A 25,582-nucleotide genomic window follows, 5' to 3' on the forward strand; every position below is an offset into this window, starting at 1 on the left:
ATATTCAGTCATTCTTCTTTTTCTTTTACCACCAGAGGAATTTGTTTTCTTCTACTATTCCCTTGGGGTTATAATGTTTTTAATTCTCCCGTGTCTTTACGTTGCAATACGTATTGATATACACGGTTTGTAATTTCGGTATCGTTATCGGGCTTTATATTTTCCCTTATATGTCGGAGCTCTTTGCCTTTTTTTCTCTTCTTGACTCTAAGTAAAGCGAGTAATGGTCCAGAATTCGTAGATATGAAGTTTCGAATGAACCTAATGTTCTAAGCAGAAAGGGAAGGTAATGGCATGATTTGATTTGGTAAATTACCAGAATCACGGAGGATAGAACTATCAAGAATATATTTTCTTGATATGTTCACAGGTTAAATAGAATGATAGAGTCATGTAATATTGCATATGGTGATGGTAAAGTCGATCAAGTCTTATCATTCTCAAGTTTCTTTAGAACTTCCGCATGACTTAGAATAAATAGGAGCAAAATTATTCGTTTAAAGGTTTCAGCAGACACTGAATCATCTGGATTCATTAAGTACAGGTTTTGTCTTTGTGATTTATCCACAGTCTCTTTCATGGTTTGTTCAATCCATTTTCCAGTACCAATTTTCTATTGAGTGTTTCCAACACTCCATTCTTTATCATCAAACTTTTGACCATTAAGACTATCTATAGTTTTGCTGCTTCATCAGCATCATAACTGAATCATTGGTTATCAATCCGAGATGGTTTCAAGAAATTTCATTTTTAGATGATTAAACGCTGATTGTGATCATCAAGATACAAAAGAATGTTTTTCAAGAATTTTGAATTTGAAATGTTTAAGTGTAGGATGTAACCATCAATGGTTCTAGCGGTTGAAGAAATGTTGTAAATTTCAAAAGTAATGGTTGATAATTTCGGTTGTTTGATGTGATAATTCATCACAGAATACGAATGAATATAATTAATGAATGTAGTGATCTTTAGGAAGATAACACCTGTTAAAGTTTTACTTGAATTCTGATATGTTAAAATATGTAGTGGTTGTTCTTTAGTGAACAGATACATATATCTTGTGAATGTAAGTAGTATAGCTACTGTTTATTGAATCAGAATTTGAAGAATTTACAATGTAACATATTAATGTGAGATATAAATATTTCTCGGGTATTACCTACCTGTAAAAATATTTTCACAATTAACAATTTGTACAAAAGAGTTTTTAATTACAATACAGATTTAATGAGTTAATATAATTTTAAATTCATTTGATTTGCGGTTGGAATGAAAATAAATAATCTTCAAAACTTGAGAGATTACATAATCATCGCATAATATTTCTTTAATGAAGCTATGAATCAATACTTCATCGTTCATTGTTATTGATATACCTCGGTATATGATGTTGGTGCTCGTGGATTTCTTTTGAACTTCGCAAGGCACGAATAATATTTTCAAAAAGGTTTCGAGTACATTAAAAATGAAAGTATACAATCAATCATGTATTTGAGTAATACACTTGGTTTATTATGAAATGGAGTTTATTGTGCTGAAACAGTGATTAATGATTGTTAAGTCATTAACGAAGGATGTACATCATAGCATATTAGTGATATGAATTAACCAAGTAGTACATACTAGTTAAGATTCACACTTAATAGCTTAGTACGAAAAGATTTATTATTGTTCCAAACCATATATATATATATATATATATATAAAGTATACATATATAATTCTTCAGGACGAATGAGTCAATACATCTTAACTCATTATTACTAATATTCCTTGGTATCTATGGGGCGTATGATGTTGATATCCGAGGTACCGAGTGTGATGTGGGTTGTGGATGTTGTTGTTGGTAAAGTTGATGCTGTTGGTGGTGATGTTGATGGTACTGGTGGTGCTGGTTATGCTGCTGGTGCTGCTGCTGGTGCTCGAAGGTTTTGTACCATATTTTCTAAAGCCACTACTCGAGCGCGAAGCTCGTTGACTTCTTCTATTATTCCGGGATGATTGGCAGTTCGGACAAGCGGATGAATAAGATCTAAAATTCTGGATATTAGATATTCGTGACGGGATATTCTAGAAATGAGGGTGAAAATAGTGTTCCGAACTGGTTCGCCGGTAAGTGCTTCAGGTTCTTCGCCAATAGGTGAATTCGGTTGGTGGAAGGGATCGCCTTCTTCTCGCCTCCATTGATTAAGTCGACTACGAACCCACCCCTAATTCATTCAGAAAAGATGATGGCTAATAGGTTCGTTCGTTCCTGTTACACTGTCCATGGAGCTCGAGGAGTTTGAGGAATCAAGTGAGAAATCCATATTATATGTTTGGAATAGGGTTTGATATGAAATGGGTGTTGGATATTGAATGATATATTTGTTTCCTTGAATATGTACATATAGTAAAAAGATTTTCGTAATTTACGGAGGAAATTTAAGAAAAGTGTTAGACAAAGTCTATTGGGATAGATATGATAAGATATGATTTGTCTATACTCCAATAATGGCAGTATGATGTCGGTGGATCAAAAATGATAAGCAGTGAGAAGTAGTGATCGGTCATGACTAGCAGTGAGAGGCGGCGTTGAGTAGTAGTTAGCAGTGATAAACAGTACTGGGTAATGGTATAAGATGACAAGTGTGTCCAAGTAGTGTCTTTGTTGTGACAAGTAGTGGTCGGTGGTGACAGACAGTGTCAAGCAGTGACGAGTTGTGTCATGATTACAAATTACTTATAAGTTATATTAACAATTAATTGGCACAGTGTAAATTTCTACTCAGAGATTACACGGTTCGTTATCTAAACATTGCTTATCCAAGCAACCTACTTGACTTGGCCTCTATTCCTTATTTTGCGATGTCGGAACTTCTATATGAGTTACCGTAATGTAATCCCGGTCATTACATCACGCTATCTCACATTTTCATTCGACATCGCTCCATAAGTTCAAGATAGCGTAGTCAACTTAATTTAGTTAAATCTCGCGTCGCGTGTACGTATGTGATTCGTAGTATAACGTTTAGTTCAAGTCCATATCATATGGGTATAGGGTGTATATGTACGTGATGTAATGTGTAGCCCTACATGTCGTATTGTGAAGCAAATAGTGCAGGTATGGTGTATAAAAGTCATCCAAGACACACAGCTATAGACTAGACTTCACTAATGAGCCCTACGGTTTGACACACTAATGTATCCTAGTTCCCTATAGCCAAAGCTCTGATACCATACTGTAACACCTCGTCAAAAATTCCTTTAACGGAATGTTAACTCTGGTCCCAGTGCTTGGCTTGACTTCTACGTGACAGCAATATTCTACAGCGGAAGCAATTAATACCTGAGAATAAAACACGCAAAACAGATCAACAACAATGTTGAGTGAATCTACAAGTTTTAAGTAAACAATACAGTATGTTTAAGAAATACATTTCGAAAACGGTTATTAGTGAAAAACCACCAAGGTTCAATATTAAAAGTTTGTAGACAACTCTGTGTCCCATTTCAAAAGTTTGTTGACACTACCATGTCAAGTTTCAATCATTTGTAGACAATACCATGTCAAGTTTCAAATATTCGTAGACAATACCATGTCAAGTTTTATCTCATTTGTTCATAAACCACGGTTTTAAATAACGTTGTATAGTATCTGAAAAATAGTTATCAGAAAATAGTTTAAGTTCCTTGACCACGAGATTTTACAAGTACAACTCCAAGTTGCGAAACGTTTGCATAATCTATGAGCACCTGAATACTAGCAATGACCCGAGTATAGAATCCACTATACCCGCCTTTACCTCATAAAAATGTTATACACTTGTACGAATGTATTATGTTCAAAATAAATGCACCACAGTTTTTATAGCGGGTGAGGTTGTCAACCTAACGGATCCGTCCATCTAAATTGTGCCTACACCGATGGTATTTAAAGTATTCAAGCTAGAGGCTTTGTGTACAAACTCAATATGCAGATATAGTACTCGTGTCAATACAAAAAGCATTTGTAAAAATGTAAGTAACAACAGCGTGTATTCTCATCCCTGAAAACATGTAAAAAGCGGGACTGTAGACTCACCTTTGAATAAAGCTCGGATTGAAAAGTGGACAATTTACTTGTACGGTTTATAGCCGAGTAATGCAACCTAAGTATATGTATTTAGGTTGGTCAATAAATATTTCTTAAACAAGTGTGGTTTCATAGTATAAGTTATCTTATTGCTCGAATCGACGCGTTTCAAAGTAGAAGTCAACATACAGTCAACTAATTCATGCAAGTCAAACAAAGTCAACCGAAGTCAAACCGAAAGTCAAACTTGGTCAAAGTAGTCAAATAAAGTCAAAATCAGTAGGTTCATGTCAAATGTTGGTCAACATGTCAAACCTAAGTCAAACAACACGTTTTAGATCATAATTGGTCAATTTCACAATTTCAGTTTATCGTTGTGCACAAAGTTCATGTACATGTAGCAAACTTAGCATATTATCTCATAGTACAAAATTCAAGTAAACATGGAAAACTCCAGATCATAAGTATACTCAAAATCAATTCTAAAAAGTCCGGCCAGGGTCTCATACGATAATTAAAAGTCAGGAATCAGAAGGGATACATTTATGGTTTGCCAAGTCAGTTTCTGACAGCGCACTGATTTCGTTTTGGTTATAACTGGAGCTAGGGACATGCAATTGATACAAGACCAGTGGCCATGGTTCAAGGACAAATCAAACTAACACATATAAAAAGTTGAGCAATTTTTGGTTAGCCAATTTGTACAGTTTATTCGTGCAAGTTGAATGTTCAGTTTTCAGCTCAATTCAGAATTTACATAATGTGTGGCCCTATTGTGCCTAATGTATAAGGTTTTAGAGATTGACATTAACTAACCATATGTCACATATCATGTTAAGATTCATTTTCCAGAAGCATACATGCTAATTCAATAAACACAAACCACAGAGTTTAAAACAGAGAGCAAGTTGCTGTTTCGATTCTAGTTTAGTTACTCACATTCGCACGCAATTATCCGAAGATCTAGATACAATTAGACTATTATATCTACATGAAAAGTGAATTACTTTTTGTGTAAATTTCAAATATGCAAAGCTTTAAAGACATAAGTTAACACTACAAGGCTGTTTTCATGCAGGTGCTGTATAAATCCACTTTTTCACTAAATCAAGCATATCTCAAGTTATACATAAGCAAACGGCATGATATCCTAGTGTAACCTGAGTGTTTTTAAATTAACTATCCAGTTGTATAAATTTCACAATCCAATTCGTGGTCTATCAAACCCATATTTCTGATCATTCACAAAAACACAACGTTAATTTCAATTGGCCATAACTTGATCATCCGGAAACGAAATCAAGCGAATCCAAAGCCTAAAATCAATAGTTTTTCGCAAGGAATCTAATTATAATATAATATCATGCAATTTGAAAATTTAAAATTACTGTACACATCAAATACAAATTCGGTTTTCGCATAAAACAATCAAAACGAGCAATTTATCGCATCTAGTATTCATCAAACATCAAGACTTGAGCAATAGACAACCTAATCCATGAAACCTTAATAAAAATCTAATTTTTAGAGATTAGGGTTTATGTGTTTATACCTTTGATCACAAAATCGTTTATACCAACGCGTAGAGGAGATCGATAATTGTAACTTTCATGTTCAAGGCTTGCTCTAAAAATCAAAATTGAAGGTTATGGTGATGGTGGAGTGGAGAGATGGTATGGGGAATTAAGTGGGTGATTTAGTGGTTGTTCATGAGAAGACAAATAGATGGTAGTTTAAAATTTTAAATTGTGCATGTTTGACATAGTAGGCATTCTTTACGTGGATCATGATACTCCACTTATTATCAATGATAGAATAGGTAGTAAAGTTGGTAGTTAGTTGAAGTATTTGTTTTTATACATATACATGCGCACATGTGGTTGGTTAAGAAATGAATAAAGGTGTGAACTTTCAACATATCTCTTATTTATCATATGAATTATTTGTGCTAGTTTGATTAACGTCAAAGTATTAATAATTTAGTTGTTATTTATATAAATAAGTATGAGTATTATTTTTAACCTTAATCTTAGAAATTTACTTACACTACTTTGCGTATTATGTGATTTTTAAAACAAAAGAGCTACTTTCATGAAGGATACATATTAAGGTTCGTGAATTGTTGGAATCATATAAAAGTTAGGTTTAAATTTAGTCGGAAATTTCCGGGTTGTTACACGGGGACACATCTTCGATTATTGTCGAACCATATCCATGCTTCCGAATGAATGACAAATTCTTTCAACTTCAAACATATGTTACATTCGTATACTATCTTGTTTTCGCACAGTTTTATCGACGAACTACACTATGCTTGTTATGCTCACATCGAGAGAGAGACTCTTCATGTTATACTCCGTTTAAGGAAATCTTTTATTCTAAATTCTCAATGGAGAGAGAGACTCTTTACGTTATACTAGTATTTGCCACGAGGGTGAATAGTCCTAACGAACATTTTCGGAAACCGATAAATCTTTTGCTGCGCGAATTTCTTGAGAAACGAAAACTTGTTCAAATATATCTTAAAGAGATGTACCTCGTCTCGGATCGAGATTCTCGTTTCACTTCTAGATTTTTGGAGTGCCTTACAAGAAGCCTTGGGACCACGTTTAGACATGGGTACCACATATCACCCACAAACCGACGAACAAAGCAAATGTACGATTCGAACCTTGGAAACCATAATACGAACTTGTATTTTATCCTTAGCCGAATTCTCTTACTACAATAATTTTCATTCGAGTATTAACGCCACACCTTTCGAGAACTCATATAGCCGCAATTGACGTTTTCTTAATTGTTGAACCGAAGTAGGTGACAAGCAAACCACCAGACCAGAACTCATTCATGAAGTAACCGTTAAGATCGTTCAAATCCAAGAAAGACTCAAGACGGCCCATAGTCTCTAAAAGAGCCATATCGATGTTAGACGTAAACCTCTCGAATTTCACGTGGGTGACCGCGAAATGTTAAAAGTCACACCTTGAAAAGGTGTAATCTGTTTCGGGAAATGTAGAAAGCTAAATCCGCGATATTTTTAACCCTTTTGAAATCTTGGGGCGTTTTGGACCCATTGCTTGCCGTTTAGATTTTCTGACTCATTTGAGCTCCGTTCATCCTACTTTCCATGTGTCGAACTTGAAAAAGTGTCTTGTCGAGCAAGAACTTGTTATTCCTTTTGATGAACTTACTATCAATGACGAACTCCACTTCCTAGGAGAACCGGTTGAAATTATAGATCGTGAAACTAAACTTTTAAACAACGTAAAATCCCGACTGTCGAAGTTCGTTGAAATGCCCAAGGAAGTACCTTCACTTATTCGTAGAATTTGCAACGCGAGGTTTCGAAGAAGAAACAACAACTACTACTTCCAACTAAATTCGGGACGAAATTTCTTTTAAGGTGTAGGTAATGTAACATCCCGCGTTTTTCCGTTAAATTTATTTTTAACACCGTCTTTTTTTTAGATAATATCTTTCGTTATCTAAATTCGTATCTTTCGTTAACTAACATTCTTAATATTCTCGTTATTTAATTATAACATCGTTCATTAATTTGCGTTTTTAAAATATTCGTTCGGTTAATTCACGCACCCGCTTTTAAACTTGAGGGACCGAAGTTGCTAAGTGGGCAAAGTGGTGACTAGGTCAACTAGTCAACCACTTCACCACCACCACTCATTCAACCTCCTCTTTCTCTTTTCTTACTTTCCTTTTACTCTCCATCTCAAGAACACACACTAACACCCATTTCACAAAATCACCGTCTAAATCATTTCAAGGAAGCTTACAACAAAGCGATTTGTACTTTTGAAATCCTATCTTCATCCTCTACAACTTGATACCAATTTCATTTCGTTTGGGTAACATTTCTAAAACTCTAGATTTCATGTTCTTAGTGTTTTTCACTTGAAATGGTGTTAATTAGTGTCTATGGCTCAAGTCTAACATGAATATGTGTTTGGTTTGCTCGATTTATTTGTTTTAAGTAACTAGCTTGAATATGAAAAATGGGTTTGTTAAATCCTTGATTTTGGTTGATTAAATGTTGTTTAAATGTTAAAGTTCATGTATTAAATGTGTTACTAGCATCATTAGCTTCGTTTTGGTATGTTGGATGACATGAAAACCTTACATTAACATGATTAGTGATTTTATGATTTTTGGTTAGGGTTTGGTAGCCTTGAATGTGAATGTTGATGCATTAAATACTTTGAAATGTTGTTTGTAAGTGTTTAGTAGTATTGTATGCGTAATTACCTACGAAATAGCGTATTATATGTGTGTATTAAGTTCCCGAATCATCTTATGCGTTTTATGAACTTGAAACTTTGATAACAAGCATTAAATGATCATTTGATGGGAATTCGGTTATTGAAAATGATAGATTTGATTGATGATATGTGTTTAGTTGTATTCCTTGTTAAATTACCTTTCCAACGATATAAGATACGTGTTTTGAATGTCTACGGTTCATAAGTTATGTTTGTTTGAAGTTTGGTTCGAGTTGAACACTTGAAAACAGCCCAAAATTTCTGTCAGGCATACGGAGCGGCGCGCCGATTGCCTGAGCGGAGCACCGAATGCCTACAAAGTGGTGCCGAGACTTTTTCCTTGAAACGGAGCGGCGCACCACGAATCTGAGCGGAGCGCCATTTGCCTGTTGTCCAAAAATTCTCATTTACGTTTAATTCTAACTATGCTACGCACCTCCGATTAACATGAAACTTGGCCAACATACTTATATATGCTTATCTTTCATAGAAAAATTGTCGGATACCCGACCCGACCCCGTTGACTTTGACCAAGTTTGACTTTTAGTCAAACTTAACCAAACACTTATGCAATCGTTCTAACGTGCTTTTATACTTATATCTTGCATGAAACTTGACAACGTGATTCACATGCTATATATTCGAGTCGTAACGAGCTATAGAACTAATTGAACACATTTCGCCCGACCTTGTGTCGTAACCGGTTAATTGATACAACTTATTTGTTTAGGTCAAGACTAAACAACTTTCATTGCACATCGTTTAATTTCAAATACTTTGGCGTGCTACTACGGTGAGATCATAGTCCCACCTTTTTCAATAACTTTTATACTTTTAAATCGTGGACTGAGAAACATATACCTTGTTACATCTTGTACTACTTACTTTTATGTTTTGAACACAAGTTCGATGAAACAAACATTTCACAGCGAGTTTGAACAAAAATCCTCAATTCGATTATCATTAGTTACACTTGCCGGGTGTAAGCGAGAACTTATGTTGTATGGCCATACGGGTTTGACAAACCCTCATTCGGACGGTTCGCTACCATTAATTCGGATGGAATGTATTTTCGAGAAACAGTGTATGTTCTAACACTATTGTGATGGGGTTCTATGGAAGGAAAGTTAAGCCTTGATAATTGGGTGCTCGCGAACTTATTTTGGAATGCAAACTATTTGGATGATCAATTTTATGGGAATACTAAATCTTGTGGTTCAAAAATAACGTTTATTACTACATCTATGATTTCACCAACGTTTTTCGTTGACAGTTTTCTATATGTTTCTCAGGTTCATATTTGGCTACTTGATACATGCTTTCGCACTTTGATTACTTGCTTGGAGTCAAGCATACATGCTTACGCTAGGGATAACACTTTTGGATTCAAACTTAAAGCATACATATTTATGCTATTTATAGTAACCGTGATTTTCAACTTATTATGTCGCAAGTTATTTCATTTATACTTTCCAGCTTTTGTAAACTTATACTTGTTGTCAAACCTTTTGTAAACTAAACTTTGCAAGTCTTGTACGTTTCAAATGAATGCGACATAATTTTGGTCAAACGCGTCTCATATAAGGACTATGACCACGTAACGGGACCTCAGTTAACGACGCCGTCAATGACGATTTTGTCGGGTCGCTACATTGACATTATGTGTTTGTTCATGTTCTCAAATAGTCTTCTTTGTGGGTTAAAAGATCCACTTGTACTGCTATTAGCCTGTTACTATGGTAATAATTAATCTGACCCAAACACATCTTGACTCGAACATGTTTTGACCCAACCCAAACTTAACTCAACCCGACTTGACTGCACACAATAAGGTTTACATATGAGTTCGCAATATCAGAAAATGGATGGACAATTGGTTTCAGTTTCAAATTGTGATTTATAAAATTTGGTGTTCTTTTTGATGAAGTATTTTTGTAAGATAACAAAGTTTGTTGATAAGAAAATGACAAAGTTTGTTGATAAGAAGCTTGAAGACAAAGTTTGTTGATAAGAAAATAACAAAGTTTGATGACAAAGGTTTCATGTCTCTGAGTATGAGTTCAAGGTAAATTTTGCACACTTTGTTTATAGTATTTTTATTATTTGTGTATATGTGAAATCGACTTGCTACTGACTTTGTTTTTTATTTTTTGGATTTTTAGGATTATGATTGAACAACTGATCAGTTGTCTATTTCTCCTTTATAGTTCGAAAATCTGAAAAGCACGACAAAGTGGGTATCACTTTGCAGAAAATGTTTCTATTTGGATGCGGTGTGTTTTCCTTTATAGATGCTCTTAATTTATATTTATTTGATACAAGGATGTAGCTATGGCCCTTGCTTGGTATTTTATTTAACACTCATAGTTATCTTTAATTAATGTTGTTTGCATTACTTGATCTATTTCATACAGATTATATGCTTTGCAAAAGCAGGTGGACATCTCATTAATTATTCATTAACCAAAGAAATAGTTCTAAAAATGATTTTATACGTTGATCATGACCAACTTAATAGAATTATCAAATTGAAAATATATATAAATTTGAAATTAATTTGCATTATTTAACTAGCATACTAAAACAAGAAGTCCAAGTCGATTAACTGACGTCGGCTATTTTGTCTTATTCTAATTTTCTATTTTATTTTAATAAATTGTACCTTAGTCGCAACGCACGAGCTTTATAACTAATTATTTTCACTACTCAAGCTCAAATGATATTATTGGCAACCAATCAATCACAAACAAAATGTTGTAGACCAATAGAAACCAGAGATGAGCAAGTGAAATGATACTTGAGTTCTAGTTTTGTGAGGTCTAAATTTAAGGTATGTTTAACACAACTAGCTGGTAGCTGAAAAATGTTGATTTTTAGATTTTTTTTTATGTGTTTGGAAGAATAACCGGAGTTGTTAAAATGAAATGGACAACAAAAAAATACGTAAATATCATCAATTTAATTTAATAAAAATATCCATTAATAAACGTCGAGAATATAATAATACTGGTTTTTAATGATATGCATTACATATTAAATTAGCAATATTGTTTAAAAACCGACACAAATTCAAAACTATTTCTTTGTCTAGTTTTATTTCCTTACATTCTCATGTTTAGAGACCATTTAACAACACGATAACACGTGAGTACTAATTTAAATATGCATTTATTTTTATAACAAAAAATATGTTAGTTTGAGTTGTAATATGAGTGGATAATTAAGAATAGTAACTAATAAAAGTATTATGATATTGAAAACTATATATCAATTTAAAAACTTCAATAGAGATGGAGAATAAAGGGAACAAGTCCAACATGTATGCCAACTTACAAAAGATCCATATTACAAAAGATCCATACAAGCCAAGGCCTAAACAATATAAATCAATACGTATGTGAGTTGGTTCAATTAAATTGGAAGGGTGCAACAGTAATTAAAAAACCAAAAAAATCTCTTTTTCCTTTAAACGCTTGTGAGACTAGTGTTTCAACTTAGAGCTTAATGGATCTTTTTGACACCCTCAAAAAGCTCTAAGCTATTTTATCTAAATGAAGCTTTTTATTTGATAAGAGCATTTTCCTAAAAGCTAAAAGCTTCAATAAGATTTAAAAACTTTCAATCAAACATACCCTTAGAGTTTTTGTTGAGGTTCACATTTGATTTGTTAAAAAAATAATCAAGGTTTACTTTTTGGTAGATGATGAACAAGGGGTGGAGATGGAAGGAGACAAAAGAGAAAACGTAAGAGAACAAATATTCTCACGTGCTTGGCACATGATTGGATTTAACGAAAATAATTAACCTCCATCAAACAGGGATCATCCGTGCAAGATTTTCAAAATACAGAACTATTCGCAAGAAAAAAGTTTTGAGACGAAAATTGCAATATTTGACTAATCATATGGACTATACGCGTAAATATTTTAGCTTATTGGGCTGACGTTACCCGTGACGAACATTGTTTACTAGGTCGGCCCAATAATTCTTTCCATAAATATAAATATTTGTTTGCTGTTAGAAACAAAAAGGGTTTCCGTATTCCAAACAATTTCAATCGTCCGTGTTGTATCAAACTTAGGGTTTCTTCGGTCAAGGTATGTATCTATAATAACTATGTATGTTTTCATTATACTCCGTATTTGTAATAATTGATAACCGAATAGTATTTGTTTTTGAGTTGTTATTTTTTTTTTCAGCAATAGCCAATTAGCTCATTTATTTGGAGGAAACATAATCAATTTGTAAGTTAAAAGATGAACTTATGTATCCGATTAGGTTAAAAATAATATAAATTACACTTCCAGATTTTACAATTTTTATGTGATCTTACTTATTTGATGATGCAAAATCAGCCACAATCATGTTTTAAATGTATTTTAATTATAAAATGTTATGTATGGTACCTGTTGTTACTAATACTACTATCTGAAACAAGTTTATTGTTGAAACTTGAAACTATCAATAGATTAGGATTTCACAACTATATATATATAATAATCATATAACAAGTTAACTTTTAATATAATGGAACTATAATATCGTGTTGGTCCGATTTCATTTGACTTGTTATTCGATTTATATGGTTGTATAATATAAGAATTTTGAGTCCATAGAGCCCAGAACGTACATTGTAATATTGTAATATCCACTGTATCTGTGCCTTAATAATTATTTGGTTGAAGTGTATGCACCTTTTTGTGCTATTTTCCATTTCTGTTTTCATCGATTCTGTTATGAATTTTATTTTAGTTTTAGTGTTCAAGTTATTTTATTCTGTGAAAACTAACATTTACATGTTTTTGTTTAGCCATGGATGTGGAAGCAGGTATGTTTACTGTACAGCAAACTATGGGAAATGTTCCATGCTGCAAATGTGGTATTCCTGTGACGCCAAATGCAGCCAACATGTGCGTTAGATGTCTTCGTTCTGAAGTAGACATAACTGAAGGTTTAGAAAGAAATGCAACTATTATTCACTGTCCCGAATGTGACAGCTACTTGCAGCCTCCAAGAACTTGGATTAAAGCTCAGTTAGAGTCCAAAAAGCTCTTGACTTTTTGTGTCAAACGGCTCAAAAATTTGAGTAAATTGAAGCTGATTCGTGCAGAGTTTATATGGACTGAGCCTCATTCAAAGAGGATTAAGGTTAGGCTGCGTGTTCAGAAAGAAGTTTTAAATGGTGCTGTTTTGGAACAAGCTTATATGGTTGAGTATGTGGTCCATGATCAAATGTGTGACTCGTGTTCTCGAGGTCAAGCTAACCCTGATCAATGGGTGGCTGCAGTTCAGTTAAGACAACACGTATCTCACCGTAGAACTTTCTTTTATCTGGAACAACTTATTCTTAAACATGATGCTGCTGTTCGAGCCATTAGGATCAAGCAAATGGATCAGGGGATCGATTTCTTTTTTTCTAGCCGTAGTCATGCACTTAAGTTTGTAGACTTTGTGGGTAAGGTTGTTCCAGTTAAGACCCGACATGATAAACAACTCGTGTCGCACGACCAAAAGAGCCATATCTATAACTATAAGTACACTTTCTCGGTTGAAATTTGCCCTATTTGTCGTGAAGATCTCGTTTGTCTCCCTCCAAAACTTGTTGCTAATCTGGGAAACTTGGGCCCACTTGTTATATGCACAAAAGTAAGCAACAGTATCGCGTTAATCGATCCCTCGTCTCTAAGGCATTGTTATCTTGATGCTGAACAATACTTTAGGTCGTCGTTTAAATCGTTGCTTACCTCTAAGCAGCTTGTTGAATATGTGGTTTTAGATGTCGATTTACTTAATTCTGAAGTTAATCTTGGTGGGTCTAAGTATGTTTTGGCTGAGGTTCAAGTGGCACGCGTATCGGATTTCGGTAAGAACGATACAATGTTTTATGTGAAGACACATTTAGGCCATCTTTTAAATGTGGGTGATTATGCTCTTGGTTATGACTTGTATTCTGCGAATAATAATGATATTGAACTTGATAAGTACAAAGGGTTAGTGCTTCCGGAAGTTATTTTGGTTAAAAAAAGTTATGAGGAGAAAAAATTAAAGAAACGTGGAAAGCCTCGATCTTGGAAGTTGAAATCTTTGGATATGGAGGTTGATTTGAGTGCTACGAGAGGTAAAGTTGATGAAGAAAGGATGATTAACGAGTATGAACAGTTTTTGGATGATTTGGAGGAGAACCCTGAGATGAGATTAAATATATCGTTGTATCGAAACAGAGGATATCAGGCGTCAGAAGCTGGATCGGTGACTGATGGTGATGATGATGCACCTCGTGTGCCGTTGGATGAGTTACTCGGTGATCTTCAAATTAACAATGATGATGATGATGATGATGATGATGATGATGATGATGATGATGATGATGCTGGAGATGATGTCATGCCGGAGTAGCGGATTATCTGTATTTCATCACTCACAGGTAACTTTCTCTTCCATTGCTTTTTTCAAATGTTTCTGTTCGCAGATGACTTACTTTTATATGAATCTTAACTTATTCTTGATATCAGAATTCATAGTTTTGCTTCTTGATATCAGAATTCATAGTTTTGGGATATCTTACAAAATTGACTAGCGAGTATGTAATGGGTTGAAAATGGGCTCGATTCACTGTAGTTAAGATCTCTAGGCTGTCTTAAAGTAGGATGGGTTGACTCACCATCACTATGATCATTTAAATAAATAAATATGAGTACAAAAACTATTACTTAAGTGATGATCCAATATTTCAAAATTTTCAAGTAAACCAGTTTCGGAAAATGTACACACTTTAATATATTTTGGGTGACCTCTAAACTTAAAACTGTTCCTTCTCATCCAATTTATTAGTTTGGCTAGGTTTTCCATATAGTTCATAACCTAAATTAGCTGCCTTCTATTTAAACGGTTTAGTAATATCACCTCCACGATCCACCATTAAAAAAGGTAGAAGGTTTTCCTTGTTCGGGCGAGTAATCCGACCCCATACTCTGATGTACGCAGCCTAGCGAATCCCTTGCTGTTTCCAACCCATTCTTGGCCACCACTAAATATTCGTCCTTGACAGGACTCGAACCTGAGACCTCTTGCAAGGAACTTAGGGCTCCAACCACTGGGCTATGTTGTGATGGTTCATGATCCAAACATTAGCTCCAGGATATTTATTTTATTGGTATGTGTGGTTCACTAGGGAACTCGCAGGTTCATTGACTAATGGTCTTCACGGATCAGTTTTACCAAAATTGTATTGTAGTTTTATCGATTTTCTTCTTAACGAAAGTTCACTTGGGCTATCATCATATTTTACCATTCAAAAAGATGTCTTTCAGTATGTGCCTAGTTTAAACTTGTGGTTTGATGCTAACTCACTGTAATGTAAAATGTGGTGTTTACTTTCTGTTGCAGTTTCGACTCAAGGCTCAGTTGTCAGATGGTGGTTTGTTACTGATCATAGTGATGTGCTCTACACACAGAATAATAAATCTGGATACCATCATATTTCAGTCCGATGTATATTTTTGGTTGCTTTCGTTTATGGCGTTTATGTCAATGAACTACCATATTTTGGTATGAAACTACAATGAATAGCTCGCGTTTATTTTATAGACCCAAATGCCAATGATGTGTTTGATGCTTTTGATGTAAAATCAACTCTGTGTTATCACGATGAATTGCTGGTGCCTTAAATTTTCTGAAGAAGTTTATAAAAATCAGCTAGGCTTTCCTTCAAGATTGCATTTCTTAGGCTGCTCCAATGTGCCTTAAAGTTTATAAAAAAGTTTAAATTTTCAGCAGCGTGAGATTTGCCCGTCAAAATACGTGGAATCCAATGTGTCGTGTTTGACGCCCTTGACGCCTCTAACGCGGTGCCAAATTTTGACCAGTTGGAAAAGTGACATAAAAAAGGTGTCTTTAAGTTTTTTTTTTTCTTTTCAACCAATCAGATTTTACCACATTTTTTTTTATATATTCTTAAGTAATATATTTTATAACCAACTATCAATAATATTTTATGACATCGCCCACCACAAAATTTAACACCCCCTTTAAAAAACTTCACCTCTTGACCTTGTCACATTATCAAAAAGTACATCACTCGCCTTTACGTTATAGTCACGGTTAGAAACAGTCTTACACAAAACATAACTGAATATAATACAAATAATTATGTCATCGTCACATATGAACAAATTACTTAAAACTGAACCAAACAAAATTACCCATTCCGAAGAACCTTTCCCACATTGGATCAGTTATTCAGTTGACCCGAACAATGAGTTACGTGCAGCAAACCTGCTAATTAGCTAAGTTAGAATTAAGCATCTCAAATGGCCCAAATCACCTAACGCCCAAACTCGTATCCTTTATAGATAACCCCACATCTTACTGCAAAGATTACATTATTTCAATGCCCACCTGAGTATACGGAATTCCAGTATTGTGCCCGTCTCCGTTCATGGTTATAGTTCATGTTTTACATGCCAAAAAAGAATAAACTGAAAGGAGATGCATAATACCATAAAGAAAAGGGAAACATGTAATTAGGGCTACATAATAAAGACATTGATCAGAATGAATGCAGATTCCATTATGAAACGTGAGCTGGTTATGCTTATGCGCAGTGAAATCATTTCTACCAGAAATTAGAGTCAAAAGTTGGTGTAGAGTTTCCCTATAATGTAACACGAACTAGCTCCAACACTTACCAAAAAATTAATCGGACAATACATCAAGGAAATTAGCTTATTATCTATATGATCAAGGGATTTTTTTACGTTACCTACTTCCATTTGTCCTGCAAATCTTTTCTCTCAGACAACACCCATGTTACAAAGATGGCCACAACAAGGGCAACAATGGTAAGAAGAAGCAGTGCGTAGTTGAAATCCTCTGTAAGTCAATCGTATATTTTTGAAGGTGCAACCCGAGTAAAAAAGAGATCCACACGGTATGCAAACACAAGACTTATTGATTCCAGCTTTGCAGGAATAGTTTCTATGCCTCTAAGACCTTCGACTTTGAACGCATATGTTACGTACGACTGCCAAAAAATAAGGTGAACAGTCAAGAATAGGTCGAAAGTCCCTCGGAGTGTATTTCTTATGCGTACTTATATTGTTTCATAAAATTTAGACTAGTAATGATAATATTGTTTCATAAAAATCAGACTAGTAATGATATAGTTTTAGTAATCACATATAACAGAAAATAATTAGGATTAACTAATTAAAATAATTTACACAAAATGTGTTTCTAGTCGGTGGTGGAACTATTAACACTAACCTGTGGAATAATTGGTAAAGCATCGGTTAGAGGTAGAAGACCCTCCTCTTTCTCGGCTTGTGTCGGATTATGTGACCTTCGTGGATCAACAAATCGCTTATCAAGAGCCAATACCTACAAATTATAGTTTGTGAAAGGTCACATATAAGTAAATTCAGGCATGGCATTCAATGTATCAAGAATGAGAAAAATCCGTACAGGAAATACAGCATAAGCTTAGCGATTATGTTCAACAAATAAAAATTTTAAATTATTTTTAAATATTCTAAGGCTAACCTTATCACCAACTGTGCCAATTAGAAGGTGTTTGGAAGTTATGCCCTTTGCTGTGGAAGTTACTGATATTGCTTTCACCGAATGTGTGAAAAAGTAAGACTGTGACTTTGTTGTAATCTCGGGACGAGAATAAGATGAGACTGGTGTAGTGAGATTTTGTTTTCCAATAATTAGCTTCAATATATCCTTATTTTCCTGTAGGTAGTAATCAGACGTATGTATTAAACACAAACAAAATACACAAAATGATGAAGAATGACAGATAAATTCAAAGTTTAAAGGCAATACCGCGCGAGACTGATCGTAAATCTCAATAACAGACATCTCGTATCTGTGTGCTCGTAAGTTGAAGTAATGGTAAACAAACTAGTTCTCACTAAGGACCTTTAAAGAAAGATACATAAATAATGGTACATTCATGAAAACAAGTTACTATGTAAGTCTAAAGAAGAAAAATACTCACTGCATGAACAGGACCCTGTGAGCCTATATGAGTCATGCGATGCAGAATGCGACCAGTTACAGTATCTACAAGATAGACCACTAGCACAGATTCATCAGGAGTTGCAGACCCAATCGGACCATCGGCTTTAGGTGACACGGTAGCAACAAACAACATGTTTTTTGAAATGTATTTATACATCACATCCTGACCTTTGTTCGAGTATGAACCACCTGCAGAACAACATTTAAAGTGATTTTCTTCAACTTTGGCATTTACTTTAGGTGGCAAATTCAACCCATCATGAACGGTTGATGAAAGTTGTGTGTTTTTTAAATGGATCTAACAGACAAAAGCACCATAGGAGAAACAACAGTTGCTCATAAATAACAATTTGAAAACAGAGTTCTGGTCAACAAAAGCTAACTAACCTCATATCAAATTTCTTTCATTATTAACTGTTATAGTACCCTCCCCATCAGCCCATTTTGCCACCTCTAGCATATTTGGAAATAAATGTTATACTTCATTTTCTTTTCTCGTAACTGTAGCAATTATTTTCTCAATTTCCGAAGGGAACACAATAGACCATACATTCCTAGTGTCAAAGCAGTACAGGTTAGGTACGTCAAGATTACAACTACTTTTTACCACATAACCCATCAAGATACCAACTTTTTCTTCAACCGAGTACCAATATACGTTTTCACACTCACGTTTAAAGATCTCTGCAGCTTCAGGCGTTCTAGGGTACAAATGAGCACGCTTATCAGCATCTATCAACAAATGAAGCTGCTGCTCAGTAGAGTCAGTAAACGGTAACGACATAACTTGCATAGTCGAATGCACCGGAGCCATATTTTGAAGTTGTTTTCCGGTGTACGCATCAACAATAGCTAGAGCACTTGGATAAGTCAAAGAAAGTCCGCATCTGCTAACGAAAAGAACATATGGGTTATTATCCAGTGCGTGATGGTGCGGGGTTTGCCACTGGTGCAACTTGAGGCCAGTGGGATGAGAACATTGTTCCGATTTGTGAAGAGTTTGCAGTAAGCTAGACCAGATAATTCTTCCATCTCCTGTATGTAACGCGTATAGTTTACCGGCTTTAGTGAGTACAATGAGCAGTTTACGGAACCCGTTATGGTCTCGGGTCATCTTTCTTTTCTCAGAGCTTTGTAACCTAATCTTTTAGATTTCTGCTACTTCGTCGGGCGTTGCAAGCATTAAAGTTCCTTTGAGCTTCAATATATGACCCTTTGAAAAGATAAGCAAATTTATTAATTTAGAAACTTATACTAGAAATAACTTAGGGTGTGTTTGATAAAACGGAATGATTGTTGTATGATTCATTCATAATTTGAATCATTCAAATGTTCTAAATGAAGTGGTTCTGAATGACAATAAGTTGTTTGATAATCTTTATATATCGACAATATGAATGAGGTAAAATTACCTTATTAACGTTTTAAATGAATAAAAAACTCAATATACTTGTTTGATAAGTGTTCATGATATGATTTAAGTAGGATATTAAAGAAAATTAGGTGCTTATTGGTTAAGAGAGTCTTTCAACTCTAAATGGTTCGGCACTGAATGTGAATGTTGAACCATTCAACATGATACGTCATATAGAGGTAGAAACAAACGGGCAACATTCAGAACCATTCAATAAAAAGGTAAACAAACACACCCTTAGCTTCAGTTAACCGATCTACATTGTTAAAAAAAAAATAGCATGTATCTACACATTGAAAACATTTCAAATAATTTCTTACCTTGAGCCACTCAAACAGGCTATGCTCAACTTTTGCTACCGATACACCAATCTTTTCGATAGGTAGTTCCGATGTCGTCACGTCTATAACCGAAGCAAGTCCATCATCTCTACTCCAAACAATCTTACCTTGTTATATCAATAGTAATGAATGATCTTCCATTACAATCAATGCTCTAAACCCATTTGATTTATCAGTTCAAATGTAATTATCAATAAAAATTTTATGCACAAAGCCTCTATCTTGATCCATCTTGACAGTTTCCTTAAAATGATTACTACTATATCATGAACAAGCCTAACAGATAAATGTATCTTACTATCTCCATGTTCAACAAGTGCAAAAGCTTGTTCTCCTTCTGAAAGGGCCAACGAATCGCTTACAACGACAGTTTTATCAACCTTTTCCATCACAACGAATTTTTCTTCATCGGTCACTTTAATAAAAACTATACAATCATCTGTGCTTACGGAAAATATTCCTGAAAGCTTTGAAGGTAATATAACCGTGTTCTCAGAAGATGCATGAATAAGATCAGATACATGTGTCTGCTGAAGGTGGATTTGTCCATGTTTTATGGTTAAGAGAACCAAAACTGATCTTGAGGTGTCCAAAACCACAAATTTGTCACTTGAAATTGGCAAGATATTTCCATAAATACCCCCGGGTAATGATGCACTACTATGTTTCAGTAACTCACCACTTCTTGCATCAATTTCATAGGTGTCAAATTGGGTTAATCTAATAGCTCCTATAGCATGAACTACATTACTCCTGAAGTCTAAATTCTAACAATTATTGGTACTTACATATCTCGCCTCGACGAAGATCAAGAGACACGTTAACATTTTCTTCAGTTGACACTACAACACGTTTTCGCCCTGCCTTCTGTGTGTGGAACACTGCATCCTTTACTTTCCCTATGTATTGTTGATGCCTAAACAGTTAACCAGTTCAGTGAACAAGAAGCATAAGATATTCAGTACCAACTGTATATGATTAAAACACAAAGACATAAACACATTTTAGCATGGTCAAAGAGTATAAGTGGGCAGAGTATATATGTAAACAAACTAACCAATGAGTAGAAAAGTCATTAAACTTTCAAAGGAATAAAAGATCTACTTTCTGAAATATATTACAACCAGAAATATATAGAACGATATAAAACTATATTTGCCTAACTCGTTACAACTAAAGGTGCTTTTGATAAAACTGAATGATTTAGCGCTGACTAATAATCTAAAGTTCTGAATGAAAATAAACTGTTTGATAATCATTTTGAAGGAACAAGATGAAATGGGTAAAATTACCTTATTAACGTGTTACACGAATAAAGAATTCAATATACTTGTTTGTTAAGTGTTCTGTATATGATTTGAGGAGAATATTACAGAAAATTTATGTACTTAATGGTTAAGAGAGTGTTTCAACTCTGAACCATTTAGCATCATATGTCATTCAGAGGTTAGAAACCAAACGCGTTTAATGCTGAATGGTTCGGCATTCAGTGTTGAACCATTCAGTTAAGAGGTAAACAAACACACCCTAAGTGATGTAATACGACATGAACACAGCATGAAATTAGCAGACTGGAATAGAGACTAAACGGTTTAGGTTCATATATAGATCAACAGGGATAACAATATTCATAAACAGGTTGGGTTCTGGTTCACCTCCCCAACACGTTTACAAATAAATTCAAAAACTAAATATTAATAACTTTAATGTCAGTTTCTTAGATTAAAAACTCTGAGCTACTTTAAGAATTCACATGTTTTAAGCTTACAATGTATCATATGCATTCATAGTAATTTACTGTTTCTTACACGAATGCTATAATATATCATGAAAATTCAAAGAATATTCCTTCTGTTATTAGTGTACCACATATAAGTTTGTTTTTTCAGCTACATTGGACCATGCCACCAATCCACCATTACAAATTTAAATATCCACACTCCGAATTTACTATCGAATTGAGTAAAAATCTGAATTCGATTATTCAAATACTCGAGCTTGGAATAAATCCTAACCTAGTTACAAAGCACTTATACTAACTTTCAATTCAAAAAAATCGAGAAGCATATCAATTTTTAGACATGAATATAACCACATATGACACTAAACGATCGATAAACGCGTTATCTTATGAACTAAACGCGTATAATCAGAAAAATGAACCGAATTAAAGTTAATTTAAGCACGTGCGTCAGTCGGTATAGATACAAGGTGTGTAAAAATAGTATAGTGGAGAATTGGTTTGAATGTAATCGTACCGGTCCATGAATCCAACTTGATCTTCGAATAAAGAGTAAGTAGGGATTAAGGAAGAAGATAACAGGAGAAGAAAAAGTGAAAACTTGATCGCCATTGACATAATCATGGCGATTGATCTGGTTTTGTGGGTTTTAGCCTTTTAGGTTAGTTGTAAGTTTGATATAAACAAGTTAATGCGCGGGCCTCCAAAGAAAGTCCTAATGGAAAATCAATTGTTTGAAGAAAAAAACAATGTGTATAAAAGGCGGCTCAAACCATTTAGCGTTTTAAAAGGTATCCGTTTTGTGAGTAGTTAGTTGCGCTGTGTTCGTAAAATTATTTCGTATTCAACGGTATTGTTGAAAAATTTTAACTCGCGACGTTGGGGGGTTATTTTGAAAAAGTGGATGTTGGAAATATAATAATGTTTGGAATAGTGAGTTCATAGTTTCGGGAGTCGATTTGTATTTTGATCAAAGTTGAGGGAGTTATTTTGAAAAAATGGATTTTGGTAATAAAATAATGTTAGGAATAGTAAAATCATACTTTCTATTGAATATATTTATAATTATAATGGCACGCCGGTTTTAATAATTATTTTCTATTTTATTTTTATTTTATAAATAAAGAAGTTTTCCAATAAAATAATAAAAATAAAAGATATGGAATTTTCGTCTCAATTTAATTGTTCACTAAACCAAAAAAAATTACAAATGAAAAAAATAGTGATTGTTACATGTATTTTGTGTTAAATTTTTACATTTTATCTCTTACTTGTCGTTTTTCATTTTGTATTATATACATACATTAAGGGTAGAAAAGATATAATAGAACTACCAACACATTGCGCTAATGGCGTCTTCGCGGCGTGTCATGCAAAAAAACGACTCTACCACGAGCGTTGGTATAAATTCAAATTCAAGTGCACTCTCATTGTATCACATGTAAAAACATCAATATATAATCTTAGTGTAAAACCCTCGTGACTAGTAACAAGAGCCACCTGTCACGGACTTATCTCGATAAGCTCACCGTGCGGCACTTAGTCTCTACTAAGTCAGCCTAGCTCGAACCTCCCAATGATTCAAGTGACTAAAAGAGAACAAAATAGAGAACAAGTGGAAATTTAATAAAAATGCTTATATTGATTATGAAAGCTTTACAAGAGAGAATACTTGAGTTTTGAGGTGTGGTGTGACAAATGAGGCCACCCCTATTTATACTACTCTTACATCAATATGGATGACTAAGATGAAACTAAATCAATGGCTATGATTTAAGTACTAGAAGTTTCAAGTATATACATGTGTCTAGATATTTCCATGGACATTCCATATCATTCCATGGAAGAAGCAATGGGAAAGATCTAGAGAGCTTTCATAAGTTTCTTGGGCCTTCCTTGATTTGGGTATATTGAGCCACAATCTTAGTGGATTGGGCCATAAGATAAATGGGTTATGACATTCTCCCCCACCTAAGCTCGCGACGTCCTCGTCTTGTGATCCTCGTGATACTTCTTGATTTTGTCTGTGAACTGCCACAACAAGTCTTCGGCTTCCCAGCTTGCTTCATTATCGGGCAAGTTACGCCATTTAACTAGGTATTCTCTATAGCTCGGCATACCTCGCCTCCGTACCATTTGATGCAACAAGATATCTTCCACTTCACGATCGAACAAAGTCGCAACTGCCATTGGTGCTCGTTTCGAAACTCCTCGTTCTGGGTCTTTCTCGTCTCCATGATAAGGTTTCAAAAAACTTACGTGGAAGACTGGATGGATCTTTAACTTGGGCGGTAGTTCAACTCGATATGACACCTTTCCAACACGTCCAATCACCGGGAAGGGGCCTTCGTATCTCCAGATTAGTCCCTTGTGCACCTTCCTAAATGTTTTGAACTGTTGCGGTAGAAGCTTTACCATTACTTTATCCCCAACATTGAACTCAACGTGTCGTCTTTTCTCATCCGCCCACTTCATCATTTTCTTGGCCGCTTTATCTAGTGATGCTCGTGCCAAGTCCGCTTGTTCGTGCCATTCCTTCATTGTCTTATAAGCTGCTGGACTATTTTCATCATATGAAGCGGCTAAGGCATTTGGAGTTAATGGTTGACGCCCTGTCACCAATTCGAAAGGACTCTTCCCCGTGGACTCACTCCTTTGCATGTTATAGGAGAACTGAGCAATATCTAAGAGTTTAGCCTAATCATGTTGATTCGCACTTACATAGTGTCGAAGATAGAGCTCCAACAACGCATTCACCCTTTCCGTTTGTCCATTTGTTTGGGGATGGAAACTCGTAGAGAAGTTCAAGTCTGTTCCCATGATCTTGAACAACTCCGTCCAAAAGTGCCCCGTGAACCTTGGATCTCGATCGCTTACTATCACATGTGGTATTCCCCAATACTTCACCACATGCTTGAAGAATAGTGTGACGGCCCGTACAAAACCATCATGTACGAATCGTCAACAACAGGTCCATTACACAGTATAATACTACATGCTGTTTAAAACGAGTTTTGCATTCAAAAGAAGATAACGTTTTACAAAAGATAACGTGACATAAAGGTCGTTACAAAGCTATTATTCAAAATAACATAAGTTGCGAATGCAAAGTAAAAGTTCCACGATTGAGACATCTCTAAGTAATGCAGCGGAAGTCTAACACAGCGAGTCTGTAACAGCAAGTCTAACAGCGGAAGCAACAACGTCTAAGCACCTGAGAAATACATGCTTAAAAGGTCAACACGAATGTTGGTGAGCTATAGTTTGTATTCAGTAATGTAATGTATACCACGAGATTTCGTATTCAAAATAGTATGAAGAGTATATGCTTAACCGTGGGCACCCGATAACTAACTTAACGTAATAATAATACCCACTAAAAGTACACTTGGCGAGTGCGTATGTCCTCGAAGTATTAAATACCCGTTGAATGCTAGCACGACTAGCCCGAGTGGGGATGTCAAACCCTATGGATCCATATCTAAGATTCGCGTCTATCGGTTCAAAAACCAATAGTTAAATGTTACCGTGCTAAGGGGAAAGTTTATGCCGTTATATAACCCACACATATGTAAAGTTTAAGTACTCGTGTCAAGTAAGTAAAACATAAAAAGCGCATGTATTCTCAGTCCCAAAAATAGTAAAGTAGAAAAAGGGAAGCTATAACTCACAGTGAATAAGCAGTAAAAGTCGATAGGAAAAGTATGCATGTAGTAAGTCGGTCCGAAAGGT

At 34.8% G+C, this 25,582-nt stretch overlaps 1 protein-coding gene and 1 pseudogene across 3 annotated transcripts; one reads left to right on the plus strand and one right to left on the minus strand.

Annotated features, from left to right (window-relative positions):
- Positions 1 to 12,330: 12,330 nt before the first annotated feature.
- On the plus strand, positions 12,331 to 16,031 carry LOC139852053 (uncharacterized). 3 transcript variants are annotated; one of them, XM_071841268.1, is made up of 4 exons: positions 12,331 to 12,425; positions 13,139 to 14,647; positions 14,681 to 14,752; positions 15,715 to 16,031. In XM_071841268.1, exons 2-3 carry the CDS (start codon positions 13,141 to 13,143, stop codon positions 14,722 to 14,724), a joined length of 1,551 nt encoding a protein of 516 aa, XP_071697369.1. In that variant the 5' UTR covers positions 12,331 to 12,425; positions 13,139 to 13,140; the 3' UTR covers positions 14,725 to 14,752; positions 15,715 to 16,031. The 3 variants fall into 3 exon arrangements, with proteins under 3 accessions (XP_071697369.1, XP_071697368.1, XP_071697370.1); XM_071841267.1 differs by having other exon boundaries at positions 13,139 to 14,752; positions 15,715 to 16,030; XM_071841269.1 differs by lacking the exon at positions 12,331 to 12,425 and having other exon boundaries at positions 13,141 to 14,752.
- A 909-nt stretch (positions 16,032 to 16,940) lies between these two features.
- LOC139855092 (uncharacterized) lies at positions 16,941 to 24,511 on the minus strand (annotated as a pseudogene).
- Between the last annotated feature and the right edge of the window lie 1,071 nt (positions 24,512 to 25,582).

This window comes from Rutidosis leptorrhynchoides, chromosome 6 (assembly GCF_046630445.1).
Source record: "Rutidosis leptorrhynchoides isolate AG116_Rl617_1_P2 chromosome 6, CSIRO_AGI_Rlap_v1, whole genome shotgun sequence".
In the NCBI taxonomy this organism is placed as follows: Eukaryota; Viridiplantae; Streptophyta; class Magnoliopsida; order Asterales; family Asteraceae; genus Rutidosis; species Rutidosis leptorrhynchoides.

Excerpts from the sequence above, each read along its gene's own strand:
- LOC139852053 (XM_071841267.1), top strand. The coding sequence starts at position 13,141 with ATGGATGTGGAAGCAGGTATGTTTACTGTACAGCAAACTATGGGAAAT.